This window comes from Gopherus flavomarginatus, chromosome 5 (assembly GCF_025201925.1).
Source record: "Gopherus flavomarginatus isolate rGopFla2 chromosome 5, rGopFla2.mat.asm, whole genome shotgun sequence".
NCBI classification, from domain to species: domain Eukaryota; kingdom Metazoa; phylum Chordata; order Testudines; family Testudinidae; genus Gopherus; species Gopherus flavomarginatus.
This window is the reverse complement of record NC_066621.1, coordinates 84513376-84530873: the sequence shown is the minus strand read 5'-3', so window position 1 is coordinate 84530873 and position 17498 is coordinate 84513376. Positions and strand designations below refer to the sequence as shown.

At 45.0% G+C, this 17498-nt stretch overlaps 1 protein-coding gene across 5 annotated transcripts in view; it reads right to left on the bottom strand.

The window, feature by feature from the left end:
• TSPAN18 (tetraspanin 18) overlaps positions 1 to 17498 on the bottom strand; it is a 178832-nt gene that overhangs the window by 19783 nt on the left and 141551 nt on the right. For all 5 annotated transcript variants that reach the window (XM_050955514.1, XM_050955510.1, XM_050955512.1 and 2 more), the window contains exons 4-6: positions 10347 to 10438; positions 9406 to 9600; positions 3620 to 3694 (exon numbers count right to left, since the gene is read on the bottom strand). In XM_050955514.1, the coding sequence (XP_050811471.1) occupies positions 3620 to 3694; positions 9406 to 9600; positions 10347 to 10409 (333 nt within the window). In that variant the 5' untranslated portion in view covers positions 10410 to 10438. The remainder of the gene's footprint in view (positions 1 to 3619; positions 3695 to 9405; positions 9601 to 10346; positions 10439 to 17498) is intronic.

Sequence of the window (17498 nt, the reverse complement as noted above, 5' to 3'; positions counted from 1 at the left end):
CAAAAACAGTTCAACAATCATGTGCAATTAAAAAACAAGTACAATACAAACTCTAAAAAATAAATGAATGGAACAGAACTTTACAATTAGCAAGGTAGAAAACATTCCTGGCCATTTCAGTCAATTTTGGCTACACATACACCAACCGTGGCGCTCACAGGTCAGTGTATGTGAAGCTGCGATTGCCCTTACTGTCCCCCAGCTTGGAATGGCAGGGTAGGGATGCAGCCCCTATTGCCATGTGGAATGTTGTGGGATATAGAGAGGTGCTAAAATGGAGTTCTCCAGTCATGGCAAAGGGAGACAAACACATGACTGATGGACTATGTCAACGAGAGCCTGTAGCATCTGTGTTTGCTGCCTAAGAAGCCTCATTATGTCCTGGAGCATCTCCCTCTTCTGCTGGGATTGTCCCTCCTGTCTGCTCTTTCCTTCTCCATACTGTCTGCAATGTTCACACTGCAGGCCCTCTTGTTCACATTTCAATGCAGCACTGGCTTGCAGGATCTTGCTGAACATACCCTCCCTAGTCACTATGCTGCTACAGTTCCATGGGTAACTTCCCCACGGCCCCAGCACCTTCACCCATACTGTAGGGCTGAAGTCTTTTCCTCAGCCCCAGCAGCCAGCCAGGAGCTCCCTTTTTCTTTCCCCGGTTCCTGCCAGCAACTGATCTGTCCATGGTCCTGCTATTCCTTCAGCCAGTCAGCCAGGAACTCAGTTCTCACTCCTTCAGATCCAGACAGTAACTTCCTCTAGTACTGCAGCTCCTTTTATATGGCCCTGCTGGACCCTGATTGGCTGCTTCCTGTAGCCGCTCTCCAATTGGCTGTGTTCCTTGCAGCCACTCTAGGCAGCCTGGAAGTGCTCCATTCTGGGATGGGGTGTGGTAAGACCCTCAGTCCTCTGGCTGGGGTCCTCTGGGCCTAGTCCACCCCATTACACATGTCTATTGACACTTCAGCTTTGGATTGCCTCTGCACAGCACTGCTCTCCAGTCCCAGCCAGGGTGAGTATGGTCCACCGGGGTGAAGGGCAGGGGAGGGAAATGAGGAGGGAATTGTTCCATTGCATAAAACAATACGTCAGCCTTTATTACAGTGGATATGAGTATATAGCACTGAATACTGGCACTATTTTCCACAGGCAGTGGTAATTTTAGGTGATATCTCACCCCTGGAAGGTAACACAGGCAAAGAGAGCACAGCTAGTCTCTGTCATCCCTGGGCAATGGAGGTCACAATTGTGACCAGAATTGTGGGACAGCTGCTGCAGGACTGTTAGGATTGAGATAGGCCATACACAGCGTCTACACTCACCATGCGTCAATCTCAGTGGCTCAACCCTGGCTCCACTTGGTTCATGGAGGTGGTGTTATTTCATCAACGTAAAGGGGCACATGTGTCAGCTGGAGATAAATCTGAATGTAGACACATGCACAAATAGGTTGATGCAAAACAACTTACATCAAACTAACTTTGTATTGCAGACCAGGCATTAGAAGTAAGGACCATAAATGTGCATGGTGTGTGGTGAGGAAGGGGAGCCAGTGGAGGGACTTAAAGAAGGGTTGACCTGAGCAGAATAATGAGCCAAAAAGATGATCTTTCCAGCAGCATTATGAATGGACATGAGGGAGACAAGTTGAGCGTCGGAAAAGTCACAGGAAGGTCAAGATGAGCTATGAGGAGGACATGCACAAGAGGTTAGCAGTGTGGACAAAGTCTGGAAGGGTGTGTTTAATATACATATTAGCTCAGGATATACCAGAAAAGAAAGATATTTTTAACTTTAACATAACTTCACTGTAAAACTCTTCTTTCTTCAGGGATGAGCAACTGGCTCTCTGGATAAACTAGACTTTCTTTTTTGCAAGGAATATTCACAATATGAAGCCTAGTCATGGGGTGGTTGCCTCTCAGTGGCAGAAAAGGGGTTAAAAGTAGCCTTAGGGAGGCTGCGCTGGAGGCAGCCAATTAGAAAGGGGCTGAGAGGAGTAGCCAATCATGGCCGGGCAGGCTCATATAAGAAGGGCTGCATGGTGGAGCAGAGTTCAGTAGCTGACTGGTGCTTGAGGAGAGAAGACCAGGCTCCTAGCAGGAGGAAGGAGCCCCCAGCACCTGGGACAATTCAGTGTTACAAGCAGGGACCAGGGGAGCCAGAGAGAGCTCCTGGTGGGCTGCTAGGGCCTGCAGGCTGAGGCCCTGAGATAAGGGCAGAAAAGAGTGCTGGAGCCACATGGGAAGTGGCCCTGGGACAAAGGACTGTAATAGCCCCTGAGATAGTGGATGGATGGAGATTACAGGTCTCCCAGAAGGGGAGAACAGAGTGTGGCACAGCTGGAGGGCAGTGTCACTGAAGAGGATGCCGCAGTCCTGGGAGTAGCGTGGGTCCTGGAATGAAAATGACAGTGGCATGGCACTAGCAGTGGAGGGCGCCCGGCGAGCAGATCTAATTCCCATGACAGCCAGCAGAAGGCGCTAGAGTGGCGAATCTCACCCAGTCATAAGCCTAGAGAGAGGATTTTGGGTTTTCAATTAATCCAAATTCCTCCATGCACATTCTATACCACTGTGATCGCCATGGTATCTGATTACCTTCTAGATTTAAAGTCCCCTTACATACACCCTAGGCTCCCTGCCTTCTTTTATAAACACCACCGAAACATTTATATAGGACTTGACATTTTCAAAGAAATGAAATTACATTATCTAACCGATTCTCACAACACTCCTTGGAGGCCATCCCCAATTTGGTGCTTTGCTTTTCTGATCAGGAGAGCTAGATAATATGCCTCCTTTCAAGTCATGGATTACACATTCGAGCACACAAGAAAGGCAGCCCCCTCCGCCCCCTGATGGAGTAGATACTGCAGCAGCAGTTCTTAGAATTGATGGTCAGGCTTCGTTCTATTTGGGATTTGTTTACTTGGATTCCATAGGGCTCACCTGCCATGCTAGGTGCACTGCACAATGGTACATGTGGTACAAATATTAAAATAGCATCATTCTTCTAGGATGGCTAATGACAATGCAGTTTGATGGGCTCCCACACTCAACTACACTCCCACTCACTCTAAATTCTCCACCTATGCTTCACCCACACTTTTCAGTTTGTGTGTTTCTGTGGGCTCTTGCCCCATGAGTGTGGAGTCCAAGATGGTGACAACAGGGAAGAGAAGAGATGACTAACAACTCTGTGGGCTCTACTTGTTCCCTCAGGTACCATCTGGGAAAACGTCACCTCTCAGCTCAGCAGTAAGTGTACAACACTGAAGAGAAATCCAAACTTTGATGCCTAAGCTCAAAATGAACTTCTGCTACAGAGATGTGCCTGCACATGAATCTGGACTCTGAAAAATTCAGCAGTTCTCCTGTGTATTTCACAGCATCTCTCCTGTGTATATAAATCACCTAACTAGCACAAGTTAGCTTAGTTTATATTCACTGGCTGGCTGGAAATTCTTCACACCGACGGTAACAATGAGGCTGGTTGGGTGATATTCTAAACAAAAACTTGCTCAGCAGACACACAAACCACTAACTAAAGTGAGCTCCACCTGGGCAAAACCCCGCAGGGGCTCAGAGTGCTTCCAGCATGTCCACAACATAATACTTACATTTTCTCTGAAGATAAAAGCCAGGATTGCAGCTGAGAGCTCTGCCAGGAAGATTAACAAAATAAACATGAAGAACTGGAAGAAAAAGAAAACAGCCATTAGGTATATGCCACAAACAGTAAGAACAGAAGTTTTCAGAATTACCAAAGCAATAGAGAAAATGGAGACTGAAGCTTTTTATTTATTTATTTTGGGGGTGGGGGCAAAGGGGAAGAGTCAGTGAAAGGGTATAAACTAGGGACAGCCGAGGTCTACACACACAATTTGTACCACAGCAACTGTATTCGTTTAGGAACTGATATCATTAAAGCAGTACAACTCACTAATGCAGATGAAGTTATACCAGTATAAAGGTGTTTACATGGTACAGCTTATTCCTGTAAATGTAGGGGTACGTATATAGACTGATATGAGCATCTTTGTAGTGCTAGAACTATTTCCACACTAAAGGGTTGAACCACCTTAACAACATTGGTTTCTATATTGATATAAAGTGGTACAAATGCTCTAGACAGGCCAGTCCTAAGTGGGTTAAATCCCACAGCCCTAACTCACAAACACAACCATGACAGTGAAGGAGATCAGGGTTCAAAGACATGAAGGCCTGATTCTCATTACAGTTTGGCCCCTTTACACGGCTCCATCCTTACAGGGAGTATAAATGTAATTCCTTCAAGATTTAAGAACCTCCAAATGTTCTCAGTACTGGAGTGTGAACTCAGTAATGACTTAGGATTGGCCTGATATGGGGAAATGAAGAATAAATAGGGGACACAGGCAGGAATGCATGACCCAGGGGATAATAAACATATGGAACAAGTTACTGACGCAGGTGGCTTAAGCAAGAACTATAAATGAACTCAAGATTCACCCGAAATTGTTTCTGTGGAAGAAGAGCAGTGAGGGCCTTTTTGAAACAGCAGTAAGTTGGACAGGGCCAGAAGGATTTTTCTGATCCCTAGACAATGCGTTATGAATGATGTCTGGAACAAACTGCCTGTGATTTAGCAACAGTTTTTAGCAATAGAAAAAGAATTCAAACTCCCTCCTTGGAATGGACAGGATAATTTTTCTGGTGTCAATTATTAAAGCTGTAGATGATTTTTCCTATTGGAGCGCTGTATCCACTGCCCCTTCCCATCTCCTTTCCTGCTCCTGAATGGAAAACAAAAGAAACAGCTCCTGGGGTCAGATAACAGAACAGGAATGATTAGAGGAGCAGGGCTTTAAATCTAATAATTCCCCTTAGTTGACCCACTGGCCCATTGAACTATAATCTGTTCTCATTGGCTGAGATTGCTAAATGGCTCATTCCACCCATTCAGAAATTGCTTCTATTTTTAGCTTCACAAGAGGAGAGCAGAGAGGTAGTGATTAGAATGAAAGATACTATGCAAATCTACAGCACCATCTATCAAAGGATCTCCCAATGCTTTTTAAGTGAGTCTAAGGTGATCAGTGATTACCAGAGTTGCTGGGTTAATTACATATTCGTTTATTGATTACTGGCAGATACACTTTCACCCAAACACTAATGCAGGACCAGCATAGCAATGGTTGCAGCTGCTCACAGATTATCTAAGCAATCGTAATGCATCATTTATCATCCCCAAACTGGCTTGCACTTGAACAGCACAAACCTCTTGGACTTCCCATATTCACTGTAAAAACATCAATAGTGATTATTAGGGCAAGAAAACAAGAATTCTATTTTGCAAAAAAAAATTGAGGTTTTGAATTTTGTTTCAGTTCTCATCAGAACAAAAAGGAGAGTTTTAAAAATATTTGTGTGTGAAAACTATGAGAAAACAGCCACTTCACTCACCCCAGAACAACCAATGGCCCAGTGGGATACTCGGGTTCAAATCCCGGCTCTGCGTGATTTACATCCCAGATAAGCATCCAAGCCAGCTTGTTATTGGCTATTCTGGAGTGAGTCTTTCTATCTTGTTTTGACCAGAAATTCCACCTGAGAAATCTTCCTAACTAAAGTCATATGTTTCCATAAACACTTTTGATTTTGACTTATCAGCATTTTTGACTTTCTTATCACTGCATCTCAACTGCCAGTTGACATTTTAGCTCCGCTAGACTTCAGCAATTCTCTCTCAAAGTACACAAACCTCAGGGTGACAATTTCAGGGGCTGGGGGCAGGAGCAGAGAGAAAGAGGGACTGAAAATATGTTATTCTGCCCTTCCTTAAAAATTATGCATGTATACATACCCACATTTGGCTAAAATCCACCCAGCTGAAGTCAATAGAAGTTGCACCACTTATGCCAGGGCTGAATTTGGACCAATGGGGAAATGTTATTCACAACAACAAATAAATAAATAAATACAAAATTAAGTGTGTTTATGTGTTTGTGTAAGACAAACATTCTCTCTGAGCAGTTTGGGCGGTGGTAGCTAGGAGAGCTCTATGACATTCCACAGGTTAGTTTGTTTCTAATGTGCAGAATGCCTGAGTATGCTGCTTTGTGTGTCCAGTGCTGGGATAGCTTCAGGTGGCTGAAAACACTTGGCAGCCTGGTGCTTTTTGCAACAGGTTGAATACAACAGTGAGGTTTTTCACCAAAATAGAACAGCACCAAGAAAAACAAAAGGTACTGCAAACACAATGGCCAGAATCTAGAACCTGTCTGCAGGAGCATCTCCCTTACTCGCTCTTGTCTCTGTGACACTCTTTCCTCGTGTGTACATTTGAGCTAAAAGCTTCAGACATGCATTATGTATCAGTGTGAAATCTCTCTCAGGCAGCTCTGACTCATCAATTTTTGAACAACTTGTACATGGACTTGATTTTATCAAGCACCTTCCCCTGAGCCTACTGCCTTGTGAACCACACCCCTCCTCAACTCCTGCATGGATATTCCAGCCTCTCAGAGATAAATTTACAGATTATTTGCATTTCCATCAACTAAAGACTAACTCCCTCCTGACTCTTGGTTCCCACACTTTCAAACTTTCCAAGTTCATCTGGTTTGGTCTGTAACAAAATACATGCTAGAAATGCATCTGATACCATATGGACCTCACTACACCCACTTAAACAGGTATTTTATTGCCAGTGGACTTGTGATAATAGGGAATGGGACATATGGAACGTCACCACACCCTCTTAAACAGCAGTTTGACTTTGCTACCAAAACATTCTGGATTGCCTTGAACAAGGGAGCATGCTGTTCCTCACTAGATGTTACACTTAACTATCCCTGCCTCATTGCCCTATGTTACTTCCACCCCATCTAGTTCTCAGATTCCCAGCGTAAAATAAAATAATAACAAAAGTAAATAAATAAAGCAGACGGGCGTAGAACTATCTTTGAGAAGCAGAAAAGTAATAACCGTGAAATTGCCTGCACTGCAATATAACTAGAACACTAGGGACAATATTCAGGCTTGGTGTAACTCCACTGACATCAGCCTGGATAGTCCTAAATTAAAAAGAGATTGCACCATTCACATACCAAGAAATGGCCCAAGATCTCGCCTCACGTGACTGAAGTTCTAACTCTCATAAGGATTGGATTTCAATTAGTCTCATACTTGTGGGGCATGATTCTCCACTCCATTACATCAAGTTCCTACTGGCGTTACGCCATTGACTTAAATGGATTTATTCCTGGTCTTCCCCAGGATGAGCGAGGGAAGGCTCAAACCAGTTGACTCCCAGAAGGGAAGCATGTGCTATTATCGGAGGAGGAATTTGGGAAGGGGTGGGGTAGGAAAGGAAAGGAGAATTTAGCTCAGTGGAGTCTGTCAGATCTCCCGGGATACTGCCAGCTTCTCCTTCCGCCAGTTTAATGTTCATGTTCTTGTAAAACAGTGCTATGGGGCAGCAGCTGCTGGTGCTTTTGCAAGGCTCTGTGAGTAAGATATGATTACAAAACACACTGAAAAATCAAGATTTAAAAACAACCAACAAACTCCGAGGGAGAAACAGAAGGTTGTACTTGATAAAAACAAGAAACAAAACAACAGAGCTCTGTGTTCATTCACGTAACTGGGAATGTTTTCCAGTAAGAGATAATGGCAGGAAACTCTGCAGGATCAGTTCTTGCGGCAGAAGTCAAAAATGGTTATTTTAGTGGTTAAGAGTTTATAAACAGTGCATGATGCCCACACAGATTTTAAGGTTTAACCCTGTCATTTAAGGGAAAATTGCTCAATGAAGCTTTTAAATCTGGGACTTCTAAGAAGGGGAGAAGGATGTATATTGGTTCAACCACCCATCTAGAGATGCAGTGGAAAGTCCACCAAGCAGATCTCAGCTGGGAGGTTTATACCAACTGATAGAACTCTGTTATAGATACTCTACCTTGCACGTTCTCTTTATTTTAAATGGCCCAGTAGGAAATCTACTCACAAGTTTATTACTTGCCCAATGTCTACTCATATGGCTTGTAAAATACTGGTAAGGGCTGCTTAATTATTCCTATGAACAGAGTAAGGAAAATGTTCATGTTCTACATCAGAAGAGAATGGGCAGGAGCAATCCCTAGTTCGATGTGCATGAGTATGTGTTGTAATGACTTGGCTCATACGAGGGTGTGCACATATTACAGTCTTCTGTTAGAAGGAACCAAAACTTCTCAGCTGTGTCTGATGGGCCCTATTACTGTAGAAAGCTGAAGGCGATTCTCCTCTAGCTCAAGTGGTAGACATGGGAAGATTAGACTTCTTCCCCTTCTGCTGCCATGAAGTTCTGAGAGACTATAGCAGACAGGGGAGTTAAAAGTGCTCAGTGGCCACAGCTTTGGTACAATATGAATGTGCATCCCTGAATGCAGCTGGTGTTCAGGATAAACAGGCAGATGTCCTTAATACACACGTGTAAAATGACATGCCCTCTCAGTTGGGCCTGATGTTAAAAGCACAAAACTCCAGTCCAAGCTCCCTGTTTGCTGCTGGGTGCAATTTAAGGTGTTGGGGATGATCTTTAAAGTGTGGGACCTGTTTATTAGAGAGCCTGCCTTTTACCTCACATCCTATCACAGCAATTACAGTTGGCAGGGATGCTCTTGCTGATGGTCCCTGGAGCAGAATTCACTGGAACAGATAAAATGCTTTCTTAGCTGGGGGCCCTGCTCTTTGGAACTCACTGCCCCTGCAGGTCTGACAGTAGCCAAGTCTGGCAAACCCCAGAGATAGTTTTTATTCATTTAGAACATGGCTAATTTTGCTTATTTCCTTTTGTGATAGTGGTGCCAGAACTTCTTCCTCCACTCAGAAGATTTGGGATTTTGTCACGTGGCATTTACTGAACTCAAACAGCAGGAGATTGCCATGGGAGAATTTCCCCAGTGTACAGGGAAAATCTTTGCTGGCACAAAGTGGCAGAGGCATCTCCGCACCTCCTGTACTTCCCTTCTGGGGAAGGGAAGGAAGAGGGTGTTGCAAGGAAGGAGAGGGGTGTAGTAGAGTAAGACTCCAGTATATCCGATTTGCAACTAGCATAAGGTTCTTGAGGGACTGTGTGTGAGTGGCATAAGTTAAAACTGGCCCCTGAACCTTTAACTTATGCCAGAGTTGAGCAACAGAGAGTCAAGCCCCCATCTCCACTGAGCCCACACAGAGATTGGGTGCAGGGGAGAATCAAGTTGTCTGCATTTTTGACTGTATTACAGTGCTTTAAACACTACTAACTATGTAACAGAAGAAACGCTGCGATGAGACATGGTCATATTGATTCAGTATCACATAATAACTCTCCCCAACAAAACACCATAGCCCATTCTCTCCGAGGACACTAGAATAACAGAGGACATGTTGGGACACTTACAAAAAGCAGGAGGCATTTGTTCTCACGGACAGCACCACAGCAGCCGAGAAAGCCCAGCAGGAAGAGCATCGCTCCCATAGCCAGCATGATGTACGCCCCCGTGAAGAGCAGAGGGTTGGCAGCCACAATCTCTCGAAATCCTGTAGGATCCACAATGACCCAGATCCCAACACCCAGCAGGCAGGCCCCTCCCAGCTACGATGGGGGAGAGAGCAGGAGAGGAAAAGAAGAGAGAGTTAATAATCTGATGACAGACTGGATTCTTCAGCAGATTTTGTCCAAAGAATTTCCCTTCAAGTGCTCTTGCTCCACATCAAACATTCTCTGAAAAGCATGCGACTCCGCCTACAAATGGTGCAGTCTCCACAGCTCTTTCCCCATTTTTTCCTATTACTGGGAACACACACAGCAAGTAGTGTCTTTGTTTCTTAAGACTTACCATGTCACCTGCACCAGCTGTATATTCCCTGCCTAAAGTCATAAGGCCATGTCCTCATCTCTGTGCAGAGCCTGACTCCCTAGATTTACAAGGGAGGGTTCCAGTGGAGGAGGGAAAGGAATCCTTCCCACAACAGCTATTGCATTTCCCCTACGTGGGAAGAAACAGCCAGTGATTACACCAGCCTGAACTAGAACCTTACTCCTTAGGCGCTACAAACATCGGTCTTGTTAGCTGCTAGCAGTAGTATCCTCTCTGGGGGCTCACTGCCAGCTGAGTCAAACTCTGCGCTGGCTAGCTGAACATGGAGCTGTACACTTTTCAGTCAGGGGTAATACAAAGCTGAAGGGATCTTCTGCATCGTGGCAACTTTGCCAAAGCACAGCAGGTCCTGTCAGCTCATCTATGGGGAACACCAGGGAGCTAGAGTCTGACAGAAACTTAATGATGCGGCACAGTGGAAGAGAGAGCATGCAGGGGTAGAGATTTCCAGAACACTTACAAATATGAAGAAATTGAAAACAAACATCAGGTACTTCATGCAGCTCAGACAATCCCCCTCCATGGTCTCCAGGCTGCTCGATCCAATTATTCCTGCAAAACAACGTTTCCTTAGCACATACTCCTGTTACGTTTGTGACATAAGCCAGTTTCCCCTTCTATTTCCCCAAGGCCCTATGCAGTTCATTACACAGAAGGGTTCATTTCTTACCTGAACAAGGTACCATGATACAGGCTAATAGGAGGTAATGATCACTGCTAATATCCGGCATATTCTCCCCAGAGTGTGAGGGTTGGAATGGGGGAGGGAAGGTGAAGATTACAACAGGTTGAAACAATCCCTTGCTCATAAAGTACAGCAACAAAAATAATCCTTGTGCAAATGAACCTTCAGCCCTTTGTCCTGCCAAACTCCCTACCAATACATGGGGCACTGTGCACATCTGACCTCATGGCCTAAGACTCCTGCACTAACAAGCAAATCCTCAGCCATATCCTCCGCAGGCATAGATTGCGTAGCACCGTTGACTCCACACAACCATATGGAAGTGGAGCACAGGGAGTGCGGTGCCCACTCAAAGGGTTTGCAATGCCTGTATCCCATGAAGCTCCATTCTTCAGAGGAAAGGGAACAGAGAAGAAGAAATGTTCCTGACAGATTTTAGAAGCTAAAGGAGAAGTGGGAGTGGGGATCTTAGATCCATGAGTATGAGGATCAGCCTGCAGGATTCACAGATCAGCAATAACTGGTCTGGCATCCACTGATTCCTTCCTACAGCCTATTTACTCAGGCTAGGGGCAGAGGGCCTTATTCTCTGTTAGCATAAATTGCCATAGCTCCACTGAAGTCCTGATGCCCCACACGCAATCCTGCACACTTCTGTTGCAGGCAGAGCCCATGGACACAGATGTGACAGGATTTGTTCGTAAAAGAAAACACAAACTCTGCTGAACTGGTTGTGCGACTCCATGTATGAAGTAGATTGCAAGCTCTCCTAGCAGTAATTTATTATTCTTTAGCATTTACACTGCAGCAGGCCATGAGGCCCAACCAGGGATCCCTTATAGCGGTTGCTGTTAGAATACAGAGGAAGACAACTCTTTCCCCAAAGAGCTTTCAGAAGTGGTCCCCAAATCTGTAATGGAACCTGTCTGTCTCCTCACCCTCTGGGAACCGTGGTCGGGAGCCCGGGTGAGGAGGGGGGCCATGGTTAGGGCTGGGAGCAGGGCCATGGCTGGGGCCCAAGCTGCAGCTGGGCCAGAGCAGAGCAGGGGGCAGAGCAAGGCTGGGTGGTGCTCTCTTCCTGCTCCCCAACCCCTGAATGTTTCTCATGGGGGCATACCCCACAGTTTGGGGACCAGTGGCTTACAGTCTGACAAGGTGACTGTGTCTCCACATAGGTGGATATATCACCCAGCACCCCAATGGCACAGGCAAATAATCATCATCATCATCATCATCATCAAGCTCCTATTAAGGCCAAAAGCATTATAGTTGCTACAGCTCATGGAAGTGCATGCACATGTGTGCAAACACATGTGCAGTTTTACTTGGCTCCTTGAAGTACACTCCTAACTGGAATGGAGCCTATAGATTCTTTACCCTTCTCTGCTCCTAAAAAACCTGCCTCCAATTACCTACTATATTTGAATTGAAACAGTTGGAATCCCCGCAATACACATTATCCAAGGTTTTGAGGAACAATTTTCACAGACCCAGTGATAAATCCTGTCCTTTCGCTCCCTTGTTGTTTTTACTAATCCTCAGAACTTGAAGCTGCTGTATTGCCGCACCATGGTCCTTCCCTCCGTGACCATGGTAACTGATTTGCTTTAGCAAAGCTGCTCAGAGAAGCCCTTAACAGACTGCTCTCCCAGCAAGGGGCTGCCTCAGGTAAACAACAGAGTTCACATAGTGGTTTTGTTTGCTGCACAGCATCTGACTACTTAAAAAATTTAATTAGTCCCTTCTTGTCTTTGTAATAGAGCAGGGACTTCTGCAGTGTACACTCTCACGTATGTATACCCACACAAACACACACGCATGCATGTCTGAAAAACAGGGGCGGCTCCAGGTCCCAGCATGCCAAGTGCGTGCTTGGGGCGGCAAGCCGCGGAGGGCGCTCTGCCGGCACTGCAAGGGTGGCAGGCCGGCTGCCTCCGGTGGCTTGCCTGTGGAGGGTCCGCTGGTCCCGCGGCTTCAGTGGACCTCCTGCAGGCGCCCCTGCTGAAAAAGCAAAGGTGCTACAGCAGATGCACAATTCCTTTCTCCCTGGATTCCTGCTATGCAGGGAGTGGCATGTGGCCCTGTACCACCCTGGCATTTCCCCTACACAGAGAGAATCTTCAGGAGACCAGTTAAGTTAGCTTTATAGCCTCTTTGTGCTGCTTAAGGAACAGACAGAAGCTGTAGTGGCCCTGAAAATCTGGGGCTATATATTTCTTAGAAGACTGATTTACTGACTGCTATGGAAAGTGATTCTTCCACTCAACAATGACTTGATGGAGTCTCACATCAATGTCGCTGTACGAGGATTCAGCAACTGCTGAAGGTGAGCATGTATATGTAAGGTCAGACCAGCGCAAGAACTGCGAACACAGTTACATGTGGGACAGACAAGACTGCCTATGTCCATTGCTGGCTGTTGTATTCCTTGCATTGTGCTATCCATAAGGTGTTAATGGAGACCTGATGCCACTTTGCTCTGTCATGGGCTGTTGCTTCTCAGTTGCTGGTGTCAGCCTGAGAAGTTTCAAGTTTGACTTCAGTGTGTCTTTATATCATTTGTACTGGCTACCATGAGACTGGGTGCCTTACTTTAGCTGACCAGGAAATATGGCCTTGGGTATTCTTGAGTTAGCCATAGGAATGAGATATCAGACCAACGTAGCTGAGCTTTTATGAGCATGCTTTGAATGCCAGACGTCTGACAACAATTAAGGATTTAAATATTGCCAATCTTATTCTACCATTTGACCCTGCAGATGAACCAAAGACAGTGCATATGGAACTGATCAAGTGGTGGCAACATGTTGTCCATGTCTCACAACCATGCAAAAGTGTTGTAAGCATGACTGTCTGATAGGCACTTAGTTTAGTGCTTATTTTAATGCCCTTATCATTCCATAGCAGGTGTGACAGCATTCCAAATGCAGAGCTGGGCCTTAGCTGTGTAATGGGTAATCTCATCAATTGTAGTATTCTGTGACCACATATTCTCTAGGTAGCAAAACTTCAACATGGAGTTCATTGATTGAACTAAAGCTTTTGACTTTGTGAACTGTGAGGGACCATGGACTCTTTTGTTCATCTTTGGATGCTCTGCAAAAATGTCATTTCTGCCATTCGGTCCTTCCATGATAGGATGATGGCCAGAGTGATGGAAAATGGTGAGATATCCGACCCTTTTCCAGTCACCAATGGCACCAAACAAGGTTGCACGCTAGTTCCCAAACTTTTCTATCTCTTTTCTGGCTATCCTTATGGATGCATTTCATAACATTGACAGAGGAGTATTTATCCAATTCCACACTGATAGGAAAACTGAAAGTACTGTACCAATCTGCGCCGGGAGATGCGAACATCTACCCAGTTGTTAAATCAATGATGCTCCACTCAGGACCCTGGAGACGATTTACCACCTAGCACAATAATGGCTTAATCCCTAGAACAAGTGTGTGTGTGGGGGGGGTGGGGGGGCTGGGATAATGATAGCTGTCCATGTGGGTCATCTAAGATTGCAAGGGCAAAGTTTAAGATTCCCAGGGAGCTTGAGCCCTGACTGGATATCATGGGAAGAGGTATTCTTGGGCAGTATGGGAGGGAAGGGAGTGAGAATTCTTAGGTTCATTAGGAAAGAAGGTAAGCTTTCAATTCTCTTGAAACTCTGATGTTGTGGTGGTGAGGGCCACGCGAGAGATAGATTAGATAGATTTGCCATCCTGCCACAGGACATTGGTGCTTCAGCAACCCTCAGACTGAATGGCACTCTGGAGTACACATCACAACACAAAGTCATGATGTTGTGACACAAGTTATGAAGAAACATCACCATATCATGCAGGCCCTGAAAATTACCAGGGAACCCTTTAATATCTTGCAAGTTCAATATCTACCCACGCCCTCTAAATTATGACGACTCCAGAAGAAAAAGAGATAAGGGGGAAATCAAACCTCACTGTATTGTAGCTACAGCCACTCTACTTTACAAACATCTCTGTCACAGCACAGACCCCATCAGAAGCATGGCTGAGTGGACTAAGCACAGAACTGGAACTAGGAACTTGTGAGTCTAATGCCAGTTCTAATATTGACATGTTGAATAGACTTGCATAAGCCATGCCACTTCCCTGTCTCACTTTCCCCATCTATATTTACCTATTGCCCAATAAGTGACTTCTTCAGAGGTCTGCTGATTTATCACAGCCAAGGATCTAACCTAGTCTTCTTTTAAACCTAAACTGACAATTCCATACCTTGCTCCTAATATATTTATGCCCATTCTGCGTGCAATAGCATTTTTTTTGCTGAGTAGGGCAGCCAGACTCCGTATCTAATGAGTATTCAAGACTTGAAAACATGACTGCCAGGGCCAGCTGTCACATGAAGTCAGAACAGGCGGTTGCCTATGGTAGCAAAAATGTTTAGTGACTGAGCTCTGACAGGTGGATATTTTCTAGTTTGACTAAGGCAGCCAACACCCACAGAGCTGGTGCCAAGTCTGGGCTCTGAACTCACCTCTGCAAGTACTCAGTACCACCTGGCTTTACAGACAAAGCAAAACAACACAACCAAGAAGGCCAACTTGGCACTGCTGCGAAATGGGGAACACACAGAGTATGACTTCAAAAATTCAAAAAATCCTTCAACTCATCATGTTCAAACACATACGAATTGTCGGCAACAGTGCAAGGTCTCTGCTGGTGAAGCCATGAACAGAATGTATCAGAGCTACCATCTGTCTGTCATTTGAGATCAATGCAAATCCTTCAAACACCATCACCCCCCACTGAGAAAGGGTCAGTGTTGAGTTCAGGTTGCAGTTCTACAATCTGCAGTTGCAGAGAGCCTCAAGCTCTAACTTACAGAGCCCTTTCAAATCTCTGTTACAGACACCAATCTGAAAAGAGCTCACCCTTAAAAACCCCAGGATGTGTGTCTGCTTGGAATGCTCCAGCAATGTAAATCAATCATAATCCTGGTTTATCCAGACAGATAAGATGTGTTTAGAACTGGTTTGTGTCACCAGAGAGCACACCACTGAATTGAGCCTCTGCACTTAGACCCAGTGTTACAACACAGTGGTATCTGCAGTACTGCTTTGTACTTAAGTAACTGGAGGATTTCTAATTACTCCATGTGGTAACTGCTGACTTTTTAATGACAACTACTGTATATTGACTGAAGCTGAGGTTTTTAGTGGAAGATAATTGATTATAGGTTCCTATGATAAAATCACTGATATTAGAACTACTGTCAGTAATTTGACTCAATGGAAGTCATTAATTCTTTTATCACACACAATGCATTTTGAATTATTCCAAACGTACACCAATGCAGTCAGAATCTGGCCCTATGTTTTATTATACCACATAGAAATGTCTTCGTCTCCTAAATATACAAAAGGTTCAGTTCTACGGGGTGGGAGAGGGGTTCATATTACATGATCCTCTAATTAAGTGACAGATCTCCAAAAGTCAGTGTATAAGAGACACTTCCCTTAATTTGTCCAAACTCCAGCTCTCTCATTTACATGACACTTTTGCCTTTATTCAAAATGTGGTTTCATGGTTTCAAAGTGTTTTACTTTTATGCGTGTGCTACTTTTTTTTCCTGTCTCCCCCTCTAGGAACTCTGTCTTACAATGTAGTGGTGAAGCTCACAGAGAAGCAGACTAGCCTGGAAACATGCCCCAGGTGTTTTAACCACCTTAGACAAAAATGCACCGCATTTGAATTACTGAAATTTTTTCCATCTCTTTCCTCCAGCTCCACATCTCTCTCTCTCTCACATCTCTTCTTGCATGTCTCGCCAACATCTTAAACTTCAACATGATCCAAAGTCAGCCCCTTATCCCTTCCTCTGAAAATCTCCTTCCACACTCCCATTCACTGTCACAGTCCTTCCTATCACTCAAGTCTGTAGCCTGGTGTTCAGCTTCGACCTTGTGCTCTCTCTTGCCCTGCAGATCCAGGCCACGTCCAAATCTTCCAGCTGCTTCTTCCTCCACAACATCTCTAAGATCTGCCAGCCCATCACTATTCTTATTCAGGCCTTCATCATCTTCAGCCTTAATTACTGTAACTTCCACATCGTCCCCGTGAGTCCATTCAAAACACACATGCGCAGATCATTTAGTAGATCATTTCCCTCATGAATCCCTCTACTGGCACCCTCTGTTTAACTACATCAAATAAATTCAAGCATGCACACTCATCTTAAGGTCCTTTGGAACTTGGTTTCTCCCTGCATCTCTATTCATCTCTTATCACATTGTCTCGTACCTTGTGCAGACATCTCTCTACTTTCCTCAAGCATGAATATCCTCCCTGAACTATTCCATAAGGCCACCCTTCCCTCCTCTTTTAAATTCTTCCTCAAGACTCTCATCTGCTCTGACTCTGACAAAAATTAGCCTAATACTGATGGTTTAAGGTGTGCGTGGGGAGAATTCACACCTATTTTACATATTTGTACTCAGTTTAAAAACTACACATGTATCTATGCAACTACAAATCAGTTCCTCTGTCCTCCGCTCTTCACGTGTCACTCGTCTCCTTAGATCGTAAGGAGCATGTATGTTCTCTGTCTTCATGTATGCTTGTGCAGCACCCAGCACAATGGTGTCTTGATAGGGATTGCGCCCTCCGGATGGCATCAGCAGCTCAGGAATGAATATTCCAAGCCTGTCCTCATTGCCGTTTAGCCTTTGAAGGGGAATTGGACATTATGGGCCAGTTTCTCTCCTGAGCCAGTGCCCCAATTCCTAGAACCAGCTCTGGCTCTGATGCCTCTTGGAGTTGCTTCCAGGCATCTCTAAATTACATTACTAATGTAGGATAGGACTTTACATCAGTGTCCAATTGATGTAGTATAGGGTAGCTCCAACATATCCCTACCCTTACAACGGGCCAGGGATACCCCACTTACCCA